Source organism: Salmo trutta, chromosome 4, assembly GCF_901001165.1.
Source record: "Salmo trutta chromosome 4, fSalTru1.1, whole genome shotgun sequence".
In the NCBI taxonomy this organism is placed as follows: domain Eukaryota; kingdom Metazoa; phylum Chordata; class Actinopteri; order Salmoniformes; family Salmonidae; genus Salmo; species Salmo trutta.
The window spans coordinates 16,895,674-16,906,260 of record NC_042960.1 but is presented as its reverse complement, the minus strand read 5'-3'; the positions used below and the strand labels follow the sequence as shown (position 1 = coordinate 16,906,260).

The 10,587-nt window shown below is 41.1% G+C and overlaps 1 protein-coding gene across 6 annotated transcripts; it reads right to left on the bottom strand.

Annotated features, from left to right (window-relative positions):
• Positions 1-133: 133 nt before the first annotated feature.
• On the bottom strand, positions 134-9,869 carry LOC115191931 (N-acyl-aromatic-L-amino acid amidohydrolase (carboxylate-forming) B). Of its 6 annotated transcripts, none has more exons than XM_029749971.1 (8): positions 9,546-9,869; positions 7,808-7,983; positions 6,491-6,720; positions 5,606-5,801; positions 3,104-3,197; positions 2,914-3,021; positions 2,380-2,495; positions 134-561 (listed from the first exon to the last, which is right to left on the bottom strand). In XM_029749971.1, the coding sequence occupies exons 3-8, from the start codon at positions 6,715-6,717 to the stop codon at positions 364-366; spliced, it is 939 nt and encodes a 312-aa protein (XP_029605831.1). In that variant the 5' UTR covers positions 6,718-6,720; positions 7,808-7,983; positions 9,546-9,869; the 3' UTR covers positions 134-363. The 6 variants fall into 6 exon arrangements, with proteins under 6 accessions (XP_029605831.1, XP_029605832.1, XP_029605827.1 ...); XM_029749972.1 differs by having other exon boundaries at positions 7,808-7,915; XM_029749967.1 differs by having other exon boundaries at positions 6,491-6,717; positions 9,546-9,867.
• Positions 9,870-10,587: the final 718 nt, after the last annotated feature.

Below are 10,587 nucleotides of genomic sequence, written 5' to 3'. Positions count from 1 at the left end.
CACATAATTTGTATATATAGTGTACCTTGTAACCTTTTCCTGCATTAAATTATCTCAAAGGTGCCGTCTGTACGTAGAACATTCTTAAATGGAGCAATGAAATGCAACATTACATCACTATGAAGACAACTAATTAAACAGAAAATGTACATGTTTAATTGAAATACTAGGTTATTGCATTGAACCATGCATCCTTTCACATACAGTATTCCTGAGGATATTTGGTGATGACTAAAAACAATAGAATTAAAAATCAATTGAAAATGAGGTTAGACTAGTCAGTGCTTCTTAAGGTTCTGTGCGTGTTTTCCCTTTAATTCTCCCGCTCTTCAAATTGTCTCTTTTCCCATCCCTCTACCTTCATCAATCTCTCTTCACTTGCAAGGGGGGGATAGTGAGTGTCATCTTTCGTGCCAGGTGGAATGCAATACTCTTCTCATAGTATGCACACTCGTTCACAAAGTAGGGATGGAGGACTTCTACCCCTTCGTACTTCACTATCTCCCCAGAAAACATCAGGAACATGGGATCTCCCGGATGGAGGAGGCAGAAGTCACGGTCCTGGTGAGAAAGGTTCACATCAGCATACTTTGCATTTAGATGTACTAGGTCTATGCTGTGAAGTTATACTAAAATGAAAAAATGCCTTCCAACATGGAGAAAGTTATCATTTGTTTTGTTTTGTTTTAAACCTTCTAATAGTGGGGAAAGCAGAATGTTGCTTGAGAGTGATCAGTGTCCATAAGTAGTAGATTGAGAAAGTCTTCCTATTGGGAAGAAGGGAGTCCTAGTTGAAGGAAATTATCAGATTATGGAGACTAGTGAAAGTAACAAAGTGAATGGTAATTGGCTTTCAGATAACAATCCAATAATGCAATATTTTAGTAATTTGAAGAAGATTAAGTATTGGGATTGATATTAAATTAGAGGCCGCTCACTCTTCAAGGCCTGGTCCACTGCTCTCATGTTTAAGTCATCTGTTGTTTGTGATTTAAGATAAGCTTCCTGTGGAACAATAGCTGCCAGTACACACTGAACTCAAACAGGCTGTAAGAGACACAGTGTGGAAATTTGGGACATTTTGTACATAATTGTATGTCAATGCAACAGGTCAAAAAAGATTAAGATTACATGAGAGTTGTTTACTTTAGAAGGTGCCCAATTCAGCTTTACGGGACACCGTATCATCTGATGTGTCTGAAAAGTGCAGCGTGCTATTCAGGTAGGATGCAATTTTGTATTTTTTTTGTATTTTTAAGAATATGTATTTTATCTTTACTGCATATCATTGTTATTATTGTAGGCCTATTTATTCATCTAAACCAATTCTTGAAATATGCTAAATGTGTTTTGTTTCATTCTGCTGGGACATTTTTGTTGGCTAAATTAAGTTTGATCTGTCTTTTTAATTATGTGCTCTGTATTTAACTTAAGATATGTTATAAGTAACTTTTGTAAAATAAATATCATTAGCCTATAGCTGTAATGTGTTGAGTATGGTAGGCATTAGCCTTTCTTGGTCATTTCTGCAATATAGACTGTTTAAATCTTCTGTGAAGGTTTTGTTTCATTCTGTTGAGCCATTTTCTTTGGCCAAATTAAGTTCCAACTGTAATGTTGTGTCTGCCTTGATATAATATTCTGCTCATATTTTCCCTATAAACAATGGCTTGACTTACTTTTGATATTGCCCTAATAAAATGTTGAAACGGTGTGGCTATTAGCCTATTATACTGCAGGCCTATGATATTAAGGCAGTCCACTACGGCGCTCCAACTGACTCCGACAGTCGAACTTGAGGTGAGGAAGAAAGTTTTAGGCCTACCAGAGTTACTCCTATAATCTAACAATATAATGTTTATCTTTATAAAAAATATTATAATAGAAAAATAACGAATTAGCCTCCTGAAAAAGTTGTTTCGAATTTTTCAGCAGTAGGCATTTACTTTTCAAACGGTAGGCCTACGTTTTTCTCAAAATTATATTTTGAAATTTGTGAAAGGCAAACTGGCAGCTGCAACCAACCATAGAAATACAATCCAAAAATGACAGTTCCCACTCATGTCAGAACTGGCAGCCATTGATAGTGTACAAAACTTAATCCACAGCTATTTTTTAGAAGCTAGTTATCCTCTGTCGCTAAATTATGCACTCTGGTTTAGTATTTTGAATGATTTAATTTATGTCTTTTCAGACAGGAGTAATATAACTTTAGGAGAAAACATTTTATTTTTGTTGCCTAATTATGGCAAAAGTATTTCCATTTATCAGGGGGTGCTGCAGCTGATTCCAGCAGCTATGCATTGAAGGGTTCATTTACAGGACTTTAACCAACTGCAGGAAGATTCAATGATATACAAGGGCAGAAGGTTCCTTTACCTGTAGTTGGGGATGTATGGCAGCAGTGATTTCATTGGTCTCTGGGTCTCTTGGGTAGTCTACACTCTTCACGAAGGTGTACACATCGTCCACCTCGCCACCTTCAAAGGCACTTCCTGGTAGAGATAAGATGAGAGATGGTTTGTAATTGGTTAATGACTAGAATAGAATCGAAAATGTAAGGAAACTTGAAAGGAAACTTGTCTTGATATATACATATACGTTATATACAAGAGCACAGGCCAGTTAAAGTACACAAGATAGGAAAAAATATGCAAAATACAATAACCACAAATGCCATAAAGACTAACAGCATAGTTTTGAATGGTAGGCACTTGTGCATGAAGAAAATCTAATTGTATCTGTTCCTGGTACGTGGGAGCTAGATGCTTGTAGGTATGAATGATGTTAATGCTATTCTTGTTGTTGACCAAGGCTGTAGGCCAGGTAGCGATGATCAAGGGTTGTTGTGTATTCTGTGTGTAGGGGATGTGAGGGGTCAGCAACGTTTACGGTCGATGGGAGTTCAAGTACCAGAATTGAAGCACTGGACCCAATCTAGTGTCTGGTCGACTGCCTCCTTCATGATGTTGAAGATGTCGGCTCTGACCACACCATGGGGTTGAGGTCCCACCTCTATCGCTGTGGAGTGACAGCATTAGAATGAACACATTTGTCATGTAAATGTTTCCTATGAACACATAGCACAAGCACAAACACTTACAGAAGCCATGCTTCCCCAGGGAGTCCTGAGAGTAGGCATCAGCTAGTGGTAGATCCAGCAGGATAAACCTCACTGGCGCTGAGGTTATCTTCCTCTGAGAACACAACAAATGAACACTTTACACTCCCATATAACCCAGATTATAACAGTCAGATGAAGCCCTTCTCCTCATAGAAATCAGGTCAGATGGTGCATGCACATCCCCTTTAAGACAGTAATAGAGTCATGTTGAAATTATACTCCAATCAATCCAGCCAGCTAAATTAAGTTTCCATCCAATTGGGAACAGATTTTCATACGAATATTCTAAAATCTGCGTAAAGAAAATATGCCAATTTTCCCACCAGTGGTGTGTTTCCACCAAATGGACTTGTTGCAGATAGAAATGAGTGCGTGATGTACTTTTTCGCAATGTGTTTCCATCACATTCTCAACTCTAAAAAAACTGTTGCGTGAAATAGCAAATGTTCTTGGCACTCGCGCTCTAGCAAACCGCAGCGTTCAACAGCTCGCAGATACAGTGCGGGTAGGCTATGTGGGTAGGCTAGTCTACATTATAAGATTATTATGGGTAAGAGCAAGAATGTTTTTTATTTGTCAAATGGCAGTCAAGCATCGATCATCATGTCACCAGAATAAGGCTCTCGATATTTATTGGAAAGGAGCATCAAGCACTTTCACCATCTGTAACCTAATAAACTCTACAGTTTCCCGAGTCGTAGTGGGAGGACCACACACCATATCACCGTGTGACTCCAAGTTTACTTATACATGATGGTTATTATATCAATATTTGCGCATTAAAGGTGTTTCCACCGCCATGTCTTTACTATAATAAAACATTTTGACGCAGAAAGATCCCACCATATCTAATGAACATTGATAAATTGTACCGAAACGTCCTGTTTCCATCGCAGCTGTCATGATTATTTTTTTTTACACAGTGTGACTTTACTCGCATAAAAACTATGGATGGAAACGTGGTTAAAGACAGCAACAGACAGAATAATTTCCTTCCCCTTCCAGACAGCAATGCTTCCAACCAGCATATTGTCTCAATGACAGAAACAGTCAGATTAACCATCCACTTTCCCTTTAAAACAGATTTTTTATTTTTTTATTTTATTTCACCTTTATTTAACCAGTTAGGCTAGTTGAGAACAAGTTCTCATTTACAACTGCGACCTGGCCAAGAATAAAGCAAAGCAGTTCGACCCTTACAACAACACAGAGTTACACATGGAATAAACAAACATAAAGTCAATAATACAGTAGAAACAAAAAGGAAAAAAAGTATATATACAGTGTGTGCAAATGAGGTAAGATAAGGGAGGTAAGACAATAAATAGGCCATGGTGGAGAAGTAATTACAATATACCAATTAAACACTGGAGTGATAGATGTGCAGAAGATGAATGTGCAAGTAGAGATACTGGGGTGCAAAGGAGCAAGATAAATAAATAAATACAGTATGGGGATGAGGTTGTTGGATGGGCAATATTACAGATGGGCTATGTACAGGTGCAGTGATCTGTGAGCTGCTCTGACAGCTGGTGCTTAAAGCTAGTGAGGGAGATATGAGTCTCCAGCTTCAGAGATTTTTGCAGTTCATTCCAGTCATTGGCAGCAGAGAACTGGAAGGAAAGACGACCAAAGGAGGAATTGGCTTTGGGGGTGACCAGTGAGATATACCTTCTGGGGCGCGTGCAACGAGTGGGTGCTGCTATGGTGACTGGTGAGCTGAGATAAGGCGGGGCTTTACCTAGCAGAGACTTGTAGATAACCTGTAGCCAGTGGGTTTGGCGACGAGTATGAAGCGAGGGCCAGCCAACGAGAGCGTACAGGTCGCAGTGGTGGGTAGTATATGGGGCTTTGGTGACAAAACGGATGGCACTGTGATAGACTGCATCCAATTTGTTGAGTAGAGTGTTGGAGGCTATTTTGTAAATGACATCGCCGAAGTCGAGGATGGTAGGATGGTCAGTTTTACAAAGGTATATTTGGCAGCATGAGTGAAGGACGCTTTGTTGCGATATAGGAAGCCGATTCTAGATTTAATTTTGGATTGGAGATGCTTAATGTGAGTCTGGAAGGAGAGTTTACAGTCTAACCAGACACCTAGGTATTTGGTAGTTGTCCACATATTCTAAGTCAGAACCGTCCAGAGTAGTGATGCTGGACGGGCGGGCAGGTGCGGGCAGCGATCGGTTGAAGAGCACGCATTTAGTTTTACTTGCATTTAAGAGCAGTTGGAGGTAACGGAAGGAGAGTTGTATGGCATTGAAGCTCGTCTGGATGTTAGTTAACACAGTGTCCAAAGATGATCGATCTTAATTCCCTCGCACGGAAACAAAATAACATAGAGAGCCTATTTGATGGCCCACATTGGGGGCTGGCAGTACAACTAACAACAAGGGGACGTTGTTTCAAAGATCAGGTCTTGGATCAGTTTCCCTTGTCCTTAATCCTCATTTTATTTAATTGAATTGAAACTCTGGTCACCTGGATTTGTCTATAGATGTGCAGAATGACCCAGTCTTGGTCAGAGTAGGAGATGAGACTGAGGCCCATGTTGGCTGTGGTGTTGTGGAGATCACACACCAGGTCCATGGCCCCCACGCTGCCCTTGGGCCCCAGTAGAGTGTTCAGCTCCTGGGCTCGCCTCATCTCGTACGGAGTGGCGTCCGTCACAGGTGAACTAGGGAGGGAGAGAGGGGGAGGGGTGTGGAGAGTGAGAGAGAATGGAGACAGAGAAAGAGAGAGTGGGAGTGGGAGAGGCAGAAACAGAGAGTGAACGAGTGTGCATACTAGAAGAAAGGTGTATCGCCTTGGCATGGGAGAATGTCAACTACTCATATTTCCTGGTGAGAAACTGAGAGGAGGAAGTAAATGCCACCAACTCTTTGGGATGTCATCCCTTCAGCTCTGTAGGGTTGAGTAAATCTTGAGTATCAATAAGTACTAAGAATGAATATGAATTATGATATAGTCCCATAAATGCAAAAACTTTAATAGACTGTTCAGATAAGTAGTGGCCTTGGTAGCCAGGCACATAACAGCCCAGGCTGCAAGGTTCAGAATATTCCAAAACAATATCCAAAGTTATCTGGAAATGTTGCCATGACCACATTGTTCATTTACTGACTCCACGGTGGAGGGATATATTATTTGGAAGCTATCTTGTGTATGCTTCCTTGTCTCTTTACAATGCATTGTAAGATCTCATCTTTGATTCATACAGTTCACACCGGAATAGTTAATTTGCCAACAGGTCCGTACTTGTTAGTGGTAAGAAGATAGGATACATTTGCAGTTGTGGTGAACTATCCCTTGATGGACCACACTGCTTGCATGTGTAGTTTCATTTGTGCTTATGGCAACCTTTACCTGAGTATGGCGTCGGTGAAACAACGATTGAGGTCCACGTCGGTGTATCGTTTGCACATTTGGACGGCACGCGGGTTGGATATGACTGTGGTCAAGGTCGCCGACCCTACCTTCTCCATCTTCTGCCTCTGCAGCTCCCTCACCAGATACACGCCCGACATCTCGTTGCCATGGGTGCCACCGCAGAGGGCGACGCGGGACTGCGCTGGGAAAGAGACTGGCTCCATCTGCTGGCCAGAGAGAGAGAGAGAGAGAGAGAGAGAGAGAGAGAGGAGAGAGAGAGAGAGAGAGAGAGAGAGAGAGAGAGAGAGAGAGAGAGAGAGAGAGAGAGAGAGAGAGAGAGAGAGGAGAGAGAGAGAGAGAGAGAGAGAGAGAGAGAGAGAGAGAGAGAGAGAGAGAGAGAGAGGAGATAGAGAGAGAGAGAGAGAGAGAGAGGTATAGTAAAATAATAACCAAAGTGTAAGCAAATAGTAATCTTTGAGCTCTCTATCGCATTACTCATTACCGGGGCCATGGTAATGTGGTGAGCAGACATTTGCCTCAGCACTTTTCACCACTTCTGATTTAGTTTAATGAACTTAATGATCTGCTGATGAGTATTTTTGTCTTCTCATACAGGAGCAATAAAGGCCTAGTTAAAACACATTTTTTATTTTATCAACCAGTGCTGCAGCACCCTCAGCACCCCACCCTCAGGACCCCTAGCTATGAATGTCATACATTGTTAATCTTTCACTTAAACAGTGGGTATAAACCAGAAAGATACGTTTTAGGCTAGGCCTACTGTAATTCATTACAGTTTTGTGGTTTTCAGCCAAAATAAATCACCTGGGGCAACATTACAGCAGGCTAAACTTGCCCGGCTGCACAGTTCACTTGCCCCAGACAAGGTTTACCTGGTTACAATCAGGAAGAAAATAAAATTGAACCACCACTCTGGGACCTGTGGTGCCACCTCTGCTCATTACAGGTACAAGAGTCAGACAATGCCCTAAATAACCCCAGAGGCCCTAAAGGTATTCCCGGCTATTATGTTCACAGTCTACTATGGACAACTCTCTGCAGTAAGACCATTACTTCTTCTGGTTCCGATGTCCCCTGGGGTGGTTAAGTGATTCTTCATGGGCTCCTTGGTCCAGGTTTACTGTATGAACTGAGGCTTGGTAGGGTTAAGTTAATTGTTTAGATTCCAGTTAAGGAGCGTTGTTAGCATCCAAGCTGTTTACCATTAACCATGGTTGCACTAAAACAGATTAGATACAGACGTTTCTTTCTCTCTCTCTGCAAATGCTGTTCATTAACTATGAATGCACCAACCTTTACAGTTTTCGCAAGCGAGTGAGGGTCAGCGGTGTTTTTTGAAACAATGGGTAGAGGAGAGTGGGGTAAGTTGAGCCAAAGGGGTAAGTTGAGCCACCGGTGTTTCTAGGAAACCATACACAAAATGAACAATTTGACCAAGTATTTAGGAAGAGGTCATCATTTCATGGAGTCTGTGAAGGAAGAAACCACATGGAAAAAGTTAGTTCCTAAAAACGTATTTTTACCAAGTAAAATAAATGTTTTGTGTTAAAGGTTTCATGACGCAAAAGTAGATCATTTTAAGATTATTCTATTCATCAGTTGGGGTCTCTATAAGTTTCAATATGAGGTCCGTAAACCTAGCATGAAATGACCATGGGGTAAGTTGAGCCGTTGACAAGTTGACCAAATTTAAGTGTTTAGTTCCTATGCGTAATCCAAAGCATTATCACTGGGATATGAGGTAACAATGAACGTGTTACAATTGTTTGTTAGGTGTTAAGCCTGTGTTAGAAGATACTTAAAATGATAAAAAGACAAAAAAGTGATTATGTTGAATTGTGTTTGGCAAATAAAGATAAATATGGTCTTAAAAAGGTAGTGGTTATATTTCATTCAGTACAGAAATATGTAGGTGGCTTATTTTACCCTGTCCCACGGCTCAATTTACCCCATACCTGTGGTAAATTGTGCCAGGAGACAGCTTTTTTTGGACAAACTTTGTTTTCAAAAATGTAATGTTTACATGAATTCAATTAAAGTTGCATTTAGGTAACAACCATTGTAAAAATATTCTATGCGGGAAACTAAGGCCTGACCTAATAGCTTCTATTCATTGTATGTTACTTATCCACAGTTTACACATTTGACTCAGATATATCACTGTTTTTTGTGTCACTGGGTCGTTGTAAGAGCAGGGGAATCATCTTCAGGTTTCTGTCTCTATCTCTGTCATACTCTGTTATCTCTGTCTTTCTCTGTCCGTCTTTGTCTTTCTCCATGTTATTCTCACTTCCCCCTCACTCTAATCCCAATCTATCATAAATTATTCTACTCATCAGCTGCTCACCAGGACCTTGATTAGCTGAATCAAGGTTAGCGCAAAAGCCTACATAACCAAGCTCTCCAGAATGGTTGGCCACCTGTGCTCTAATCTATAAGTGGCTTCTCCTAATGTATTTTTTTTGCATGGCACACTCTATGGAAACCAACTGTGAATAGAATAAAGCTATTTTCATAGAGAATGGTGTTTCTCAAATGTTCTATCATAAATATATAAAATGGCTCTCAGAGCTCATATTGTATAAATCCTCCATGGTGTCACCATGCACTAATCAACAATGTTTACATCCTGAACTTTAACCCTCTGTCATATAATGTGTCCTGAACTTTAACCCTCTGTCATATAATCTGTCCTGAACTTTAACACTCTGTCATATAAACAGACCCACTTCGTTTGTCTTCACTGTGCCAGAGAGCAAGGGAAATCTAAATTCTGGACAAACAGGCAAGCAGGAAATGTAACAGCTGATATACCAGTATGTGTTTCCGGCCACTCAGTTACTGCACTTCAAGGCACACAAGTAGTATGTATACAAAACACCTCTCCCACAAACTAGTGTGCAGTCACACACAGACACCAGCTGTGTGAGTATTCACACACTCAATCATTAACATCCAAAGGAATCCATATGAGAGACAGGTAAGAACTCTAGACATGGTATAGCGAAAGGTGTAAGGCTAGCAGTCTTACCGTGTGGTGTAGGGGAAAGTTCCTTCCCTGGCTGGGACTACAGTCTCCCAAGTTATACTGAGCAGTCAGCAACCTTTGAACTTTTCAACTAGCCCGCCCATGCGTGAGCCAAATTTCACAATCTGTAAACAAAGCAAACCAGTCACTACACCAGGACTTTTCAATGCCAGAGGCAAGAATGACCTGACACACACACCACGCACACACACACACACACACACACAAACACACACACACACACACACACACACACACACACACACAACAGCAGACCACGCCCTTAGCAGATCCTAAATGTTCACAGACGGAACTTTCTTTGATCTATCCCTCCCTTCTTTCCTTTCCCCTCTTCCTGGTGCCTCCTGCCCGTTAATGTTATTCTCAGATCAGATTTCAGTTAGCAACATTTATGATGTAATAGGAACTCCCTCTGCTGGTCCTAGACCACTGCAGTACTGAGTCTCCCAGAGAGAGAGAGAGAGAGAGAGAGAGAGAGAGAGAGAGAGAGAGAGAGAGAGAGAGAGAGGTAAGACATTGATTGTGATCTGAGCCATCATCATACATTTTTCATAAGTTGTTAGGTGCAAGGTTTGCGGGGGGAGAGGAAGGGATGGATGAGAAAGAGAAGGTTTCTGAGGGTGGGGGAGAGGAAGGGATGGAAGAGAAAGGCCAGTTTCTTGGACGACTGCAGTCCCATACCAAAATGCAAAGTCAGCAATTGACGTATCTTAATCTACTGGTGCTTGTAATTCATAGCTTTCTACTATGTAATTACCTTTTTAGTGTCCTTTTGAGTAAATATTTGCTAATGTCTATACCGTAAAATACAGTTTTTCCAAAACATATACTTTCCCTGTGTCAACTAATAACATTCTAAAGTGGGTGTGTTGTACCTCTAATGCTTTCTTCATTTTCTTCCTCATTGCCCTCCCTCTTCGCCTGTTTTGTCCTCCTTTTCCATCTTCCTTTCGTCTCCACCACTCTCTCTCTCTCTCTCTCTCGCTCTTTCTCCAAAGCTGTAATTAGCCCACTAATCCTGTTG

Excerpts from the sequence above, each read along its gene's own strand:
- LOC115191931 (XM_029749971.1), bottom strand. The coding sequence starts at position 6,717 with ATGGAGCCAGTCTCTTTCCCAGCGCAGTCCCGCGTCGCCCTCTGCGGT. Across the intron at positions 3,198-5,605 it reads ACATCTATAGACAAATCCAG|AGGAAGATAACCTCAGCGCC; the intron begins GTGACCAGAGTT and ends TTGTGTTCTCAG. Across the intron at positions 2,496-2,913 it reads GGTCCAGTGCTTCAATTCTG|GAAGTGCCTTTGAAGGTGGC; the intron begins GTACTTGAACTC and ends TATCTCTACCAG.